The 17843-nt window shown below is 44.8% G+C and overlaps 2 protein-coding genes across 2 annotated transcripts in view; both read left to right on the top strand.

The window, feature by feature from the left end:
* Positions 1 to 845: 845 nt before the first annotated feature.
* On the top strand, positions 846 to 2582 carry LOC132447006 (putative nuclease HARBI1). Its single transcript, XM_060037609.1, has 2 exons — positions 846 to 1534; positions 1667 to 2582. Exons 1-2 carry the CDS (start codon positions 862 to 864, stop codon positions 2110 to 2112), a joined length of 1119 nt encoding a protein of 372 aa, XP_059893592.1. The 5' UTR covers positions 846 to 861; the 3' UTR covers positions 2113 to 2582.
* Positions 2583 to 8312: 5730 nt separating this feature from the next.
* Positions 8313 to 17843, top strand: part of slc4a1b (solute carrier family 4 member 1b (Diego blood group)) — an 80949-nt gene continuing 71418 nt past the window's right edge. The window contains exon 1 of the mRNA XM_060036492.1: positions 8313 to 8516. Within this exon, the coding sequence (XP_059892475.1) occupies positions 8507 to 8516 (10 nt within the window). The 5' untranslated portion in view covers positions 8313 to 8506. The remainder of the gene's footprint in view (positions 8517 to 17843) is intronic.

Here is a 17843-nt window from a genome sequence, read left to right as displayed (position 1 = left end):
TGCTGTAAACATGATCCAGTGTGTTCTTACGGGTGGGAATATTCACATGTTGGAAAAATTTGGGGAATAGAGTCTTTAAGTTGCAGTGGTTAAAGTTGCCAGCGGCGATGAACGCAGCATCAGGATGAGCTGTCTCGTCGCGCTGATGACGTCATAGAGTTCGCTGAGCGCTGCCGTGGAGTTGGCGCGTGGGGGGATGTAAATAGCAGCCAAAAACACAGCAGTAAATTCCCTTGGTAGATAGTAGGGACGGCATCTCAACATTAAAAACTCCACATCTGGCGAACAATGCTTATGCACAGTCCGTACATCTCCACACCACGAGTTGTTGATAAACACACACACTCCTCCCCCTTTGACTTTACCGGAGGCTGCAGTCCGGTCTGCTCGGTGTACGGAGTGAGTCTGTAGCTGAAAGGCGCAGTCTGAAGGCCGATTTAGGGTCGTTTTAGACGCAGAGACGTAAGCACGTAATTTACACAAGGGACTTGTTTTAGACAAGTTTTGATTTACGGTTCCTTTAAGGTTCCTTAAGGATTGCGCGTGTTGCAAGGGGATTCTCCGCCAGAACAGTAGGGGGAGCAACGAACTAATCTGTTGGCGTGGAAGTGGAAATCGTAGCGGAAGAAGAGTAGCAGTAGCTAAGTTTAGGTTAGCGGTCTTTTTCCACACTCTGAACGATGTTAAGGTTGAGTCGAAGACAGTTGAGGGAGCTGGAGCTGATAAGCATTGAAAAGCAAAAGATTATATTGCGAAGGAGGAAAAGGATACGAGAAGAACTTTTACGGAGAGGGAGACGGAGATGGGATGTGCGTCCATTGAATCAATCGAGGTGGAGTACTGGTACTACCATTGAGGAATATGGACGAAGCAAAGCACTTTCACTATTTTAGAATGTCGGCATGCAGGTTTGATGACCTTCTTTGTCGTGTGCGACCTCACTTACTGCATTGTGGCACACACAGCATGCCAATTGATGTTGCCCAGAGACTTGCTGTGACATTACGAGTTTTAGCCTCTGGTGGAAGCCAGCAGGCTATAGCTGAAAGCTACAAACTGGCTTCCTGCACTGTGTCCGGCATTGTGTCAGAGGTTTGCCAGGCATTGTGGAAAGCTCTGCAGCCAGAATACTTGCCCTGTCCTTCCACCCGCAAGTGGGAAGCGATAGCAGAGGATTTTTGGCAAATGTGGAACTTCCCAAACTGTGTCGGAAGCCTCGATGGGAAGCACGTTACCATCAAGGCCCCACCTCATGCCGGGAGTGACTACTTCAATTACAAACTAAGTCATTCTATTGTCCTGATGGCGACGTGTGATGCTCGATATCGGTTCACTATGGTGGACATCGGGGGATATGGACGGGAGGGCGACGGCGGTGTTTTTAAGGAGAGCGAATTTGGGTCACGGCTGCTCGAAGACAAGCTGAACCTGCCGCCGCCAGCTTTTCTTCCCGGGACCACGATCGATGCCCCCCACGTAATTCTTGCTGATGCTGCCTTTCCCCTGCACGCGAACATCATGCGTCCATTTTCAGGTATGACACAAACCATAAGAAATAATTGCATAGATATTTGACAGAACGTAGTATCTTCTCTATATGGTTGTGGTGCCAACGTGTTCTAATAAGTAAGTAACACTCTGCATGTTTTGTTTTTTGTTGTTACAGGTGCAGATCTGAGCAGGGAAAAGCAGATTTTTAATTACAGACTCTCCAGAGCTAGGAGGGTCATTGAAAATGCCTTTGGCATCTTGGCAGCACGATGGCGGATTCTGGGCAGGTCAATGGAGTTCCAGCCAGATAAAGCTGTTGATGTTGTCAAGGCCTGTGTTGTTTTACACAATTTCCTAGCCTGTGCGGATGTGTCATCTGGGGGCCGCTACGTACCAGATGGTTACTCTGATGCAGAGTCAGGAGGATCGGTAACACCTGGTGAGTGGCGCAGAGTGGTGGCTGGCGACGTCAGTCTATCACTGACACCACAGATGTCCAGGACCCGTGCCACCAGAGCTGCCCAGGTTGTGAGGAATGACATTATGCAGTTCTTCCAGACGCCTGGGGGAGCGGTTCAATGGCAGGACGAAATAGTATCCCGTGGCACACTTCGCACCTGATGAGCCTACTGTATACACTGACTAGGATTTGTTAATAAAAAACATCTGTTTCTATACCTATTTGTTGTCTTATTTTATCTTGACTTTTCATACACACAAGGTGCCAGACACATACTATTCAAATAATACTAGAAATCAAATATGAAGTTCAAAGAACAGCATAGTGTCTTAAGGCATATGATCAGTCCAGTATTTTATAAAAGCAGTCTGTATAAACACTTATACAGCTGCTTTAGGTTTGAGAAATTATTTGATACAAGTCTTTCACCCCAAAGGGAGCGGTCGTGTGGCACTTGACCACAACTGACCTGATGATTTTACCTGTTACATTAAGGTTCCTGGCCTTTTGTCTTTCTATGTAGAGTCGTCAGACATAGCTCCTGTCGAATGTGTTTAGTGAGAAATGATTCGATGCAAGTCTTTCACCCCAAAGGGAGCGGTCGTGTGGCACTTGACCACAACTGACCTGATAACGAAATTAGCTGGCTATTGTGTTCTGTCTTGACCTTACCAACTTTTAGCAGTGTATATTAAATTGAAAAAGGTAAAACTCCTGTTTCACAACCAAACAATTTTTTATTAAAACAGACAAGAAAAGGTGCAAAATGTAGAATAAGATAGAGTGCAAAATATAGAATAGATACAAATTATAAAAGCAAGCACAGTGCAAAAAATATAATAATAATAACAATAAAAACACATAAGTGAGAACAGTGCAAAAAATATTATAACAATACAAACACACATAAAAGTGAGAACAGTACAAAAAATATAATTATAATAAAAGTTAGAACATTGACAGGGGGCTTTCAACATTAAGGAGCATTTTACATGGGGCTTTCAGCATTTTTTAATGCCTCCATTAAAATGTCTATTGAGGTGGTGTATATGGTGCGCTTGGCTGCGTTCATAGCTGCTGGAGGCATTTGCCTCACCACGTCCGCCACTGTGGCACCAAATCTTGAGGCATCATCCTCTTCCCGGTTCAGGCGGAGCTCTCTCTCTCTCTCGACAAGAGTTTCAATACTATTATCGTCCTGCTGGATCTGGTCCAGCAACCTTTTGCGGTTGCCCTTGCGGGACAGAGGAGATGGCAGCACGGAGGCTGGAGGGCTGGATTGGGGGGCGCAGAGATTGGGCCCTGTGGGTGTGGGTGGATGGCACTGGGGAGGCCTCGGGTGTCGAAGGCGATGGCACTGGGCAGGCCTCGGGTGCAGAAGTCGATGGCACTGGGCAGGCCTCAAGTGTCAAGATCACCTCAGGTGATGTGGAGGGAGAGGAGGATGTGGAGGAAGTGGAGGAAGAGGCCTCAGCTGATGAGATGGAGGGCTGTTCATGATAACAAAAGAACACAGTTGGTCTGTTAGAAATATGGAAATTGCATATTGCTACAATGGTGATAGTACCATTCCTGCATTCCTTACATCAACAGTATGAACAGACACGTTAAAACAGACAGTTGCTCTCTGCCCATGCATTCAGAGCCGTCCTTTATGGAATGGATTACTACCGATAGATAGAAAACGTGTGTAGGGAACACTCGCCCACGGTTCTTTAGCGATATCTAAACAGCATGTAGCTACAATTGGAATGGTTGAATGCGATTGCATTACATCTACATACGGCTCTTTACCAAACGATAGAAAACGTGCCTTCTCCCACTGTTCTCGAATATAAAGCTGTAATATTTTGCCCGCGAAACAAAAAGTTGAAATGGACTACTAACTGATTTTCACACACAAGTTAATACAGATAAAACGAAAGCTAAACGTATCGAAATCATATGGCGATTCATTGCTGATGCATCACCTCCATGATGGTACATTTCAATGAGCATCACAAAGCATTTAAAGATCCCCTCACCTGCCATTACAGGCAATTGTATTACATCTACAATAAGGCTCTTTTACCATGATCTTCTTACAATATGATGAAGCACCACTCTAGCGTACTTGCTCGAACACTCAGAATTTGTTAAAAACTTTATATATACCCTTTCGTAGTTGGACGAGGTCATTCGATGTTTGATGTGCGGTCCCAACCACGAAAGAAGAATGTAAATTGGAGGGATTCTTCTCCCCCCTCCATCGCCACTTCTGCTCTTCATTATTTTTTTGGCACGGACAAATCTGTCCCGCAGCTTCTTCCACATATTGCTGCAGTCCTCCACTGGCAAACCCACGTTCGCGGATATCTGCCTCCAGGAGTTCCGAGCCATCTGTGTATCTTTATAATCTTTCAATGAGGGGTTGTATAGATGTTCAAATTGACGCACCTCTTCGGACAGCAACTCTTCGATCTCTTCCATAATTCGTTCTTGTGTTTTATTCTTCTCCTTCTTCAAAATTCTTCATTCGCTTCTGTCACAGCCTTTTAAAAATGGCGCTATTTTGCTGTAAAACCGGAAATGTGTGAGACTCCTGAAAGGATGTGGTTAGCTGGCCAATCACAGTCTTTGCGAGCTGCGTAGGGCCGTAGTGTTTTAGTCGCATAGTCAGGAATTTTGGGCGACGCACTTAAGCACGTAAGGGGGGATATTTTACCGCGCAAGGGGGGGTTATGTATCTTACGTGCTTACGCGTTACGTCTAAAACAGAGCATATATCGGCCTTGAGACTTTGTCTGAGAGCCAGGTCTCGGTGAAGATTAGAGCGCAACACTCTCTTACTTCCCGATCCGTTGTAATCCTGGCCCTTAGCTCGTCCAGCTTGTTTTCCAGAGACCGCACGTTAGCTAGCAGGAGGCTGGGTAGCGGTGGTCGGCTAGCGCGGGCTTTTAGCCTAGCATGAAGCCCCCCCCTCTTGCCCCGCTTGTGTCTGCGTCTCCGACGCGCTATCCTGGGGTCAGCTAGCTCGCTTGAGCCTGGTGATTCGTGGTCTTCCCGGGATTGATGGTGGTTGTGATGGTGGTTGCCGCGGTAACGGATAATGTTTTGTAGCTCCTGTGGTATGGAGCCACTAAAATCCGAAAGGCTGTGTGTGCTGTCGATTTCCAGCAATGCCTATCTGCTGTATGTTAGCAGTGTATACTGCTAACATACAGCAAAATACACACAAAAAAGAAGAAAAACTCGGCATTCAACGGCGGAGCTAACAAACACGTCTGCCTCGGGGGGCGCCATGGTAACTAGCATGGTAACTATTGTAATGGTGTAATTGTAAATCATATAAGCACCCAGGAGGGAGAGCGGGTTGACTGGTAACCGGAAGGTTGCGGGCTCGATCCCCGGCGCCTCAAACTGACTGCTCCCGACGGGCTATCTGTTGCCCTGCACGGTTGACTCTGCCATCGGTGTGTGAATGAATGGTTGTAAGTCGCTTTGGATAAGAGCAGCAGCAAAATCCCCCAAATATAAATGTTCTGCTAAAACAGATGAATGCAATGCATATTTGTCTCCACCTTGCTGTTATACAAAAAAAACATGCAGCACAAAATACAGATTAATGCAAAGTATATGTGTCTCCACCTTGCGGACATACTAGGAACTGAGCAGCGGTCTAGTAGTGAGGCCTGCTCCTGCGGTGTCCTTCCTCCTCCTTACCTGCTCTTTGTACATTCCCCCCCTGCTGTTTATTGTTTAGTTGTGGATCCCTCCGCTGTGATTTCTCTCCTCTATCTGCTGGTTGGCTGTGCAGCGCCATGTTGACTATAAATACATTCTCTCTCTCTATTGGTGGAGACTGGAGATCTACTTCAATCATGTCCTTTTCAGTGCCTGGTTGTCTGCACGGAAGGACATACCCCTATACACACATGTCCTGTTTGTTGTTTATTCTGCAACACAGCTATATGACATAACATGATCCTAAAGATAAATTACCAGTTGCGTCAAAAACGTTTCAAACCAAGTTTTTGCTTTAACCGCAACAGCCACTTTTGTCCAAAATTGTACTTACTCACCACCAAAATGATTTAGCAAGAATAAGACATGGGTTGATTGAGCCGTGGGTCAAAGGCTTTTATTGTTTGACAGACATTTACAGTGAGGGCATTTAGCAGACGCTTTTATCCAAAGAAACTTACAATCACTACATTTTTCAGAAGAATTAAAATAATTAATTGTCATTACATTAAGGATGTTCCAAGAACCAAGTGCCAAACAATTGTTAGGTTAACCCATTCCCCGTTCACAATAAAGATAGCTAGGATAAGATGCTAAGTACTGTTTTTAAGTGCAAGGACGTACAACATACAATAAGTGTGTACATATGACACTTATATTTAATATGATCTATTCACCAGTGATCGATGATCAATACAAAGAAACTAACAGTGGATCTGAAACAGGATGCCTCCGGATGTGAATATATACATATTCTGTGGATTCACAAGAATTTGAACGTAAATAAATATCCTGCAGTGGAAAGGTTACTGAGTGCTTCTTGATTTAAATTAAATGTAAATAATGTGCGTGTGTTCGTGCGTGTGTGTGTGTGTGTTTGTTCTCTAAAGCCTCCTTGGCTTCCCCTGATGTCATGAGGAGATCCACGCTCCAGTGGGCTCAGAGCCCTGTGAGTCTGGGCTGGTTGAACTGGGAGAACCCCTGCTGGGGGCATGAATGAACGAATGAATGAATGAACAGCCACACCTGTTGGGAGAAAAACAGCAGCAGATCTGTGACGTCTTGCCTCCTCCCCCACACGGGGTCAACCACCAGCACTGGACACGTGACACTCTATTGGAGCATATAGTGGATACTTAAGTCACTCAGAAATGTATGTGTGTATAAGGGTATACAATGTATAGTCATATACTGTCCATAATTTTTGATATTTTATTTTACCATTATTTTGCGTTGTGAATGTACATTGTCAATGTCATTGAAGCCCTTTGGATAGAGAGAGACATAACACTGGTAGACACATAACAAATGTTTGCCGTCTACAGATGACCTGTCGTATAAGTGCATATTGTCTATAAAATAACTATGCCAAATGCAGAATTGTTCGCCATTAATCCCAATAGAGTGAGGAGGATTTAAAATGCATAAGCAACGTCCAACCTGCCTTATTCTATAATTTAGGGAATGCAATTTAAATACACCCTATGTAAGAAATGTATTGCATATGTTTAAATCGCTGAGAGGTAGTGGCGGTGGCGTAGTGGTTTAGTATAAGTCCTGAACGCCAGCGACCAGGGTTCAAATCTCGCCGGTGTGAGTACCAGATGTGTTCGGCTGCCAGATCGGCTCGGGGTCCTGCGCTTACAGATGATGTATCAACACTTGACGTATCGACACAAGCCAACGGACAAAACACGGAAGGGTTGTTTATAAACGGTGCTCAATCAGTTTGGGTTTTGATTTCATTGAACGGAGCCCGTTCTCTCACAGAGCCATTGGAAACACGTCTAAAAGCACTGATGAATGCATAATTTTATTTTCACATATGTTAAAGTAAGGACTGGCATTGTTAAAGTTAGATATTAAGACAGTATTTTCTAGTTTCTATTAACTGAAAATGAAGAACTTGGACAGTCATATGATTGAGATTTTATTTGCTCATACAAAACAGAATAAATAAGACGATTGATACGACTGAGGAACAGCTAAATGTAAATCCATAGAAAACGGCATGTTTAGATCCCATGGTGAATTGAGAAAGAATTCATGAATTTGTTCATATAAGATATTCATCCTATTCCTTGAATTTTTTTTTTTTTTATGATTTTCCAGATGTTCAATGAATTGTATCCTTGCCTATACAACTAATAACAATAAATAATGCAACATTTTCCTCGTTTCCACTGGGGGTATCTCTGCTCTATAATTTAACAAACATCTGTAAAATAGTAAAACTTTCAAGGTAGGCCTATAAGAATGTATATAATGTGTTACCACATTCATGAATATATCCTCAATTGGCCGTGGGATCAAAACATGATGTTTTCATGGATTTACATTGAGCTGTATGTGTGTATGAGTTTGGATACACACACGGGCACACACACTGAAATATTTGTCTCATCTCATCTCATCTTCATCCGCTTATCCGGGGTCGGGTCGCGGGGGGAGCAGCTCAAGCAGGGGGCCCCAGACTTCCCTTTCCCGGGCCACATTGACCAGCTCTGACGGGGGGATCCCGAGGCGTTCCCAGGCCAGTGTTGAGATATAATCTCTCCACCTAGCCCTGGGTCTTCCCTGAGGTCTCCTCCCCACTGGACGTGCCTGAAACACCTCCCAAGGGAGGCGCCCAGTGGGCATCCTTACCAGATGCCCGAACCACCTCAGCTGACTCCTTTCTAAGTAAAGGAGCAGCGGCTCTAATCCGAGTTCCTCACGGATGGCTGAGCTTCTCACCCTATCCCTAAGGGAGATGCCAGCCACCCTTCTGAGAAAACTCATCTCGGCCGCTTGTACCCGCAATCTCGTCCTTTCGGTCATCACCCAACCCTCATGACCATAGGTGAGGATAGGAACGAAGATCGACCGGTAGATCGAGAGCTTTGCCTTGCGGCTCAGCTCTCTTTTCATAACAACGGTGCGGTAAAGCGAACGCATTACCGCCCCCACTGCTCCGATTCTCCGGCCAATCTCACGCTCCATCGTACCCTCACTCGCGAAAAAGAACCTGAGGTACTTGAACTCCTTCACTTGGGCTAAGGACTCATTTCCTACCCGGAGTAAGCAATCCACCAGTTTCCTGCTAAGAGTCATGGCCTCAGATTCAGCGGTGCTGATCCTCATCCCAGCCGCTTCACACTCGGCCGCCAGCCGATCCAGTGAGTGCTGAAGGTCACAGGCCGATGATCCAATGAGGACCACATCATCTGCAAAAAGCAGTGACGAGATCCTCAGACCACCGAACTGCAACCCCTCCCACCCAACCCGGTCTCACGAAAAGACGTGACACTGTCACGTTATTTAATCTATTGAAACGTGATCAGGATCACGTATTTTCAAAATTTTCGTGTTAACAAGCACAAATTTCAAACCCATGTATTTCAATTGGAAGTATTTGTTGTGTCACCAGCACGACTTCCAAACTAAGGTTCTGTGCGGGAGCGTTCTCCCTAATGTCCCTTAAGGAGCTCCGTACAGTACATTTATTGTTAAAAATTGTGAACAATATGACAGCTTTAGGCCACCCGTTTCTACTTTCACCTTTGATTCTGAGAAATTGTGACAATTCACGGATATAGGCTATTAAATGCAGGTGCGCTGCTCAGGCAAACCGCAAAAGAAAAAAGGGTAGCTGCTTAATCTGAATTGTATGTCTTGATGTTTTGATCTAGCCATAGATCTATTGTCTTGTTTTTGGCTATGTGAATGGAAGTCCGCGTCGATGCCTCGCAAGTCCAGTGTCGCGAGCGGACGTGACATCTAGAAGTCATACCGTATAATAATGGGTTATCATTAATATTGATGCGTAGGGGTTGATTATAACTCTTGTTTATTGTTTATACCACAGTCTGGGGGAATACTCATATTCTGATTGGCTGCAGGGTGTGTATTATCTCCTGACATAGGCTACAGACACCTGCTAAGTAGTTCCAGTCAGTGTTTAGATTCTCTGCCCGAGCGTTTTTACTTTTATTTTATCATTATCATAAATTAGCCTAATCTGAGGAGAAATCTATGCCATAAACAGAAATATTATGGGTCTTTATTACACGGGTCTTCTCAATGCCGTGGAACGCTCCGTTCACTTGCATGGGTCCGGGGATATCTCGGGATTGGTTTCTTTATTAATCGAATGGGAAATGCAATAGGTCTATTTTAGGACCGAATCACCGTTGAACTTGTTTCTAATAACATTTCTAGCGAGAAATATACTTTTTACTTGCATAATCTTTAGTCAGTGATTACGTCTGATCTTTAGTTTTATAGTTATTAGGAAGATTTTATCGGCTCGCTCGCTTCGTTTCAATGACGTCAGGTTGCTAAGGACGCTGCTTTCGCTAAACTAGCACACACACACACACACACACACACACACACACACACACACACACACACACACACACACACACACACACTGCATTTCGCTGCAGATATTCCCTCAATTATTATTACTTTCAAAACGTTGGCCAAGGTGGAATATCCTTTTTATTTGGGCTGCTTCTAGGACATTTTGGGTGGATTTTGAACGGTATGTGGGCGGGACGTTTTTTGCAGGACCTGGCAACCCTGCGCTGTTGCCCGGGGTGCTGAAATGCTCCGGAACAGATCTGGATCCACTATGGCCAAAAGACTTGTATGCCCCCCCCCCCCCCCCTTAAATAAATTCTATGGCAGAATAAAGAATAAATTCATGCATTATCATTCAACTTGAACATGTGTTTTTACAGTATAGCGTGGTGGAGGGCTGACGTATGTTGCCCAACCCGGAAGTGAGCGTCGCCCTGGTTTCCCTTGACAAAAAGCCAACGGGTTTTTCCATTGGATTTTGGATTATTGCAGAAAAATTTGCATCTTTGAAGCACCTCCTCAAAAACTGAAAATAAATAAATAAATAAAAAGATCTGTGCTCCAAAGAACGAAATGTAAACCAATGCATTCTGAATAATAATAATAATAATAATAATACATTTAATTTAGAGGCGCCTTTCAAGACACCCAAGGTCACTTTACAGAGCATATAGTCATCATTCAAAACTATGTAAAACAGACTAGGAATAAAAGAAAAACAGAGGTTAAACATGAATAATAATAATAATTAATAACACTCAAAGACGCCTACAGTGAAGGGGGGACCTCACTAACCACCACCAATGAGTAGCACCCACTTGGGTGATGAATGGGAGTGTTTCTCCGATTTTTCCATGCTACACAGAACGAAATGTAAACCCATGCAAATAAAGACTTCATGTTCATAATCATTTAAATATCATTAATCTCCTGAGTGTGTCGAGTGGTATTCTATTTTTTTCAACGGGGCTGCATCACTTGACCGTCATGGTTGCTATGGTGGTTGCTATCGACCGCCCCCTCTAATCCTTACATGGTTCTAAAAACCACGCGGCAAAGGAGCTGCCGTCCATTGTGTTGTTTTTGTCGTAAACTAGGGTCAGATGGTTAAAAAATAGACAGATATTCCAAGGTATCCTTAAAAGGCAGCTTGGATGTTTTTATTTTGTGCAGTTTAGACTTCTTCTATGACCTATTTTTGAAAGCAAAACACCAAGCTCATTGATTTAACGAGGCAGGGTTATTTGAAACAATTTATTGAATAAATATTTATGAGAGGTCATTCCTTCTCCTGAGTTTGCTTCCTATTTATGTCTAGTGTACACCCCTACTGTCAACAAGCATCACCCCCCCCTTCCCATATGGATTTGGAGAATTGCTGCCACGTCCCGGTGGTGGAGGTATCATATATATGAAAGAGGGCATTCAATTATACTACAATGATCAATTAGGAGGCCGAAGCCCTAAAGGAAGTGATGCAATAGGTGACTGAGTCGACAACATTTAAGTAAGCCTTGGGGTCTCTTATATATCAAAGGGGGTCTCAAAGGACGCATATACGCTTCAACCTGTGGCTTACAGGAAATGACTCAGCAAGTGCTCCATCTTGTTGCACCCACCCAGCGGCTCGCTTGCAAGATTTTGGCCTGAAGTTCTTCCCAGACCTACACCGTAGCCATCCAACCTGCATATCGGAGAATCAGGCCTCTCTTTAATAATGACAAAAAGTTATGAGAGGAATACACATGAACTTTTGTTCTCTCATAAGCGGCGTGGTGTCGGCTGCTTTTGACCTTTTGACCCCAGACTTCTGAGCTGAATCAATTCATTAGTCAATCAGAAGTATGTAAATATCTTCCCGGTGTCGTAAGAGGGCGAACAAGGTGTCCTTCAACATCTACGCTTCCAGGCGATTGCAATGGTGCCACACATGAGCATATTCGAACATGTTTAATGGTAGTAATTAGCTGTCGAAATTGGAGGCCTTAATCAATAATGAGCAGCTATTGATTTACTTTCCGATAGAAATTTGTGACAAATGACATATTATTTAGCATCTACACGTTGAGCTGAGTCCAATGACACCAAGCATGACACTCTAGCAAATGTATTTTACATGGTACATATGGTCTAGGACATGATCTCGGTGTGGCAAGAGGGCAAGCTTGATCTCATTGGACTCAGCTTAACGCGTAGATGCTAAATAACATGTAATTTGTCAAGAATCTCCATCGGGAAGCAAATCTATAGCTGGTCATTATTGATAAAGGCCCCCAGAATCGACAGCTAATTACTACCCCGAAACATATTCAAATATGATCATGTGTGGCACTGTTGCAATCGCCTCGAAACGTAGATGTCAAAGGACACCTTGTTTGCCCCCTTACGCCTCCGGGAAGATATTTTCATACTTCTAATGGATTGATTCATATTTTAAGGTTCTCGGAGTGAGACTTTAGGCGGCTGCAGCAGAAGTGTTGAGACGAAAGATGATATCAAGACATTTATAGAATATTCCGATTCACATTATGATTCTTTGTCATAACTATCCGACCAAACATCCTTCACATTCACTGAGCGAAGATTATGAAAGTCCAGGCCCCCACTTCCTGCACTCGGGTTCCGACTGGGCCAAGTTTCGGGCAGGAAGGGCCCTCCGGGTCCGACCGGGCCAAGTTTCGGTGCGGGGGTCCCAGTTAGGCCCTAGAATAAGGTATTCAAATTTCAGGGCGGTACGACCTTCCTATCTCAAAAACATTTTTTCCACCACATTCTGGACCATTAGGTCTTGCAGGCAACACTTCTGAGGGGCTTTGTCCAAATGACAGTCCATTTGGGAAAACTTTTTTTCTCTAAGGGCTACAATTCCAAATCTCGGATATGTCGTTCTCTGGGCCCCGGGAAATGTGTGTAAACATTTCAGTATCCCTAGCTATCTCGAAAAGGCCGGAAAAGGGGCGTGACCTCCAACAGTACAGTAAATGTACATAAGACAGAGGTTAGTTTCTAGTCCCCATTTTTTGTGGGATGGATGTGTACATTTGTGGCTTAAGGTGCGTAGACACAGCTGGCCTGTGGCCACGTTTTTGAAGTCTGGGGTCAAAAGGTCAAAAGGAGCCGGCACCACGCCGCTTATGAGGTAACAAAAAGTTCATGTGTATTTCTCTCATAACTTTTTGTCACTATTAAAGAGAGGCCTGATTCTAAGATATGCATGTTGGATAGCTAGGGTGTAGGTCTGGGAAGAACTTCAGGCCAAAATCATACAAGCGAGCCGCTGGGTGCAGGTGCAACAAGATGGAGCACTTGCCGAGTCATTTCCTGTAAGCCACAGGTTGAAGCGTATATGCGTCCTTTGAGACCCCCTTTGATATATAAGAGACCCCAAGGCTTACTTAAATGTTGTCGACTCAGTCACCTATTGCATCACTTCCTTTAGGGCTTCGGCCTCCTAATTGATCATTGTAGTATAATTGAATGCCCTCTTTCATATATATGATACCTCCACCACCGGGACGTGGCAGCAATTCTCCAAATCCATATGGGGAGGGGGGGGGGGGGGGGGGTGATGCTTGTTGACAGTAGGGGTGTACACTAGACATAAATAGGAAGCAAACTCAGGAGAAGGAATGACCTCTCATAAATATTTATTCAATAAATTGTTTCAAATAACCCTGCCTTGTTAAATCAATGAGCTTGGTGTTTTGCTTTCAAAAATAGGTTATGGAAGAAGTCTAAACTGCACAAAATAAAAACATCCAAGCTGCCTTTTAAGGATACCTTGGAATAACCATCTGACCCTAGTTTACGACAAAAACAACACAATGGACGGCAGCTCCTTTACCGCGTGGTTTTTAGAACCATGTAAGGATTAGAGGGGGCGGTCGATAGCAACCACCATAGCAACCATGACAGTCAAGTGACTGGATGCAGCCCCGTTGAAAAAAATAGAATACCACTCGACACACTCAGGAGATTAATGATATTTAAATGATTATGAACATCATGGGCCCTATTTTAACGGTCTGAAACGCAAGTGGAAAGCGCAAAGCGCAAGTAGCTTTGTGGGCGGTTCTACGGCGCTATCGCTATTTTACAGGCGGATAAATGACACTTGCGTCGCGGCGAAAGTGTCAAAAGGGTTGGTCTGAAGCAGCCTAATTACCCGTAGGTGTGGTTTGGGCGTAACGTCCAACAAACCAATGAGAGTGCCAGCTCCCATCCCCTTTAAGAGCCATGAGCGCATTTGAATCGGACGAGTTGATATTTTGACAGTGCGTCTGCAGTCTCCGATGAGACAGATGCACATGAATTTCAAACTGCATATGGCTCAGTTTATTGCCAAATAATATGGCCTAATTCACACATGGAATAAGGGGTTTTCTTCCACAACTTCCGAAATACTGAGTCCTCAAATAAATTTCGCCAAAGATAACTGATCTATTTAATGAAATACGCAATACATTATAAACATTGTTTCTTATCAGTATTGTATGCTATCCTAATATGCATGTGTCTCCGCGGTAATAGACATTGCCATTGATTGTATTATGCGTTACGTGTTTAGTTTGCGTGTGTTTAAACAGAGCACACACGCGCGCCCGCATTCATTCATTCTTTTTAACACTCACTCGCGGTAAAACAATGTTTTTCACGATCAAATACTCATCAATCCTAAAAGTTATGGGCATGTAGGCCTATACGATGTCTGTGTCAAGAAAATATGTGTTTGCTGTACGGTGTTTGCAGATGCATTGATTTAAAAGTAAAACTTATTACCGCTGCATCAGCTGTTCTTTCCCAAATAATTTACCAAGAATGTGCGGCTAGGTAGATGAGAGAAGCAAAGTGTATGCGCGAGGTGCACAAGCAATCCGTATGCATCGCATGCGCATGTAGGCTATGCATCCGCCCTTAAAATAGCATCTGAACAACGCGCCACTGACTTCAAACCAGGTATTTCCTGGTCAGTAGCGCAATGGTATTCAGCAACGGCAAAATAGCGTTTGCGCCAGAACACGCCTCCTCCTTCCGCCGAACCGCCCCTTGGGGCGCATGATCAATCCCTAATTTACCGGCGAGTGGCGCTGGTGGGAAAAGAACGCTCTGCGCCAGTTGTAAACTAGCAACGACACATGCGCCAGTGACTAAGTCACTTGCGCCGGATGCAAGATAGGGCCCGAAGTCTTTATTTGCATGGGTTTACATTTCGTTCTGTGTAGCATGGAAAAATCGGAGAAACACTCCCATTCATCACCCAAGTGGGTGCTACTCATTGGTGGTGGTTAGTGAGGTCCCCCCTTCACTGTAGGCGTCTTTGAGTGTGATTAATTATTATTATTCTTCATGTTTAACCTCTGTTTTTCTTTTATTCCTAGTCTGTTTTACATAGTTTTGAATGATGACTATATGCTCTGTAAAGTGACCTTGGGTGTCTTGAAAGGCGCCTCTAAATTAAATGTATTATTATTATTATTATTATTATTATTCAGAATGCATTGGTTTACATTTCGTTCTTTGGAGCACAGATCTTTTTATTTATTTATTTATTTTCAGTTTTTGAGGAGGTGCTTCAAAGATGCTAATTTTTCCGCAATAATCCAAAATCCAATGGAAAAACCCGTTGGCTTTTTGTCAAGGGAAACCAGGGCGACGCTCACTTCCGGGTTGGGCAACATACGTCAGCCCTCCACCACGCTATACTGTAAAAACACATGTTCAAGTTGAATGATAATGCATGAATTTATTCTTTATTCTGCCATAGAATTTATTTAAGGGGGGGGGGGGGGGCATACAAGTCTTTTGGCCATAGTGGATCCAGATCTGTTCCGGAGCATTTCAGCACCCCGGGCAACAGCACACATATAAGTGTGCTTACTAAACACGTAACGCATAATACTGATAAGAAACAATGTTTATAATGTATTGCGTATTTCATTAAATAGATCAGTTACCGCATATCATATGTTATATTATTTACGTTTTCTTTGGCGAAATTTAGCACATATAACAGCTCTACAATAAGACTCAACTCACTGTACACTGCCAAATGTATTCGGACCACCTCCATCACTACAAGAATGCCCTCACCACTGCCAAAACCTCATACTACTCCAACCTCATCAACACTGGTACAGGCACCCGCTGAGTCCTCTTCTCAACAGTCAACCACTTACTTCAGCCTCCTAAATCTCTCCCTCCAGATATTTCCACCACCCAATGCACTGCGTTCCTTGACTTCTTCAGCTCTAAAATCAACACCATTCACCAACAACTGGCCTCATCTCGCACCCCCTCTGATGACCCACCCTGGATGATCACCTCTGGCCAACCTCTCATCAGCCTCTCTGACTTCACCCTAGTAACAGAACAGACCGTTTCAGAACTCATCCGCAAAGCCAAAACCACCACCTGTCAGCTTGATCCTCTTCCCACCTCCGTTGTCAAAGCATGTCTTCCGTCCATCTCCCCCATGATCACCAACATAATTAACTCCTCCCTCACTACTGGTACTGTACCCCCCACTCTCAAGCTGGCTGCCATCACTCCCATCCTGAAAAAACCTGGTGCTGACCCAACTGACCTTAACCATTACCGGCCCATCTCCAATCTCCCTTTCATCTCCAAAACACTTGAAAGGGTGGTTGCCGCACAACTACAGTCCCACCTCGACATTAACAATCTCCATGAACCGTTCCAATCTGGCTTCCGTCCAAAACACAGCACTGAAACAGCCCTAGTCAAAATCACCAACGACCTCCTCCTTGCAGCCGACTCTGGATTACTCACCATTCTCATCCTCCTCGATCTCAGCGCAGCATTCGACACCATCTCCCACCCTCTGCTCCTTGACCGCCTAGCTGGTATTGGGATCACTGGTGCTGCACTCTCCTGGTTTACATCCTACCTCACCGGCCGTCAACAATTTGTTCAACTAAGCAACCACAAGTCTGGGTGTTCAGGTGTCTCACTGGGTGTCCCCCAGGGGTCAGTCTTGGGTCCACTCCTCTTCACCACTTACCTCCTCCCTCTGGGCACACTCCTCCGTCACCATGGGGTCCATTTTCACTGCTACGCTGACGACACACAGGTCTACATCTCCACCAAACCCACCGCTGCCATCCCCCCCACCTCCCTCATCACGTGCCTGGAAGAGATCCGGAGCTGGTTGAGCAGGAACTTCCTGAAACTCAATGGAAACAAGACCGAGGCCCTGCTCATCAGATCCAAATCCAGCCTCACTAAATCACAACACACCCCAGCTCCACTCATAATTATCGATGGATTCCCAGTACCCTTCTCCTCCAAAGTCAAGAGCCTCGGCGTCATCCTGGACAACACCCTCTCATTCGCACCCCATATTCACAACATCACCCGGACTGCATTCTTCCACCTCCGCAACATCGCCAGACTCCGCCCATCACTGACCCAATCCAGCACTGAAATCCTAGTTCACTCATTTGTCACATCACGCATAGACTACTGCAACGCCCTCCTCACCGGACTCCCCACCAAACTCATCAACATCATTCAGAACTCAGCCGCCCGGATCATCACCCGCACCAAATCATCTGACCACATCACCCCTGTCCTCATTCAACTTCACTGGCTCCCAGTACATTACCGTATCCAATACAAAACCCTACTCCTCACCTACAAAGCTCTCCACAACCTAGCCCCAGTTATCTCTGCGACCTCCTCCAAGAATACACTCCCTCCCGCTCCCTCCGCTCAACCTCTGCTGGACTACTATGTATCCCCACATCACGACTCACTACAATGGGTGCCCGGTCATTCAGCTGTTCAGCACCCAGGCTCTGGA

Source organism: Gadus macrocephalus, chromosome 18 (genome assembly GCF_031168955.1).
Source record: "Gadus macrocephalus chromosome 18, ASM3116895v1".
NCBI lineage: Eukaryota > Metazoa > Chordata > Actinopteri > Gadiformes > Gadidae > Gadus > Gadus macrocephalus.
Note: the sequence above shows the minus strand (reverse complement) of the source record. Positions and strands in the feature narration are given on the sequence as shown.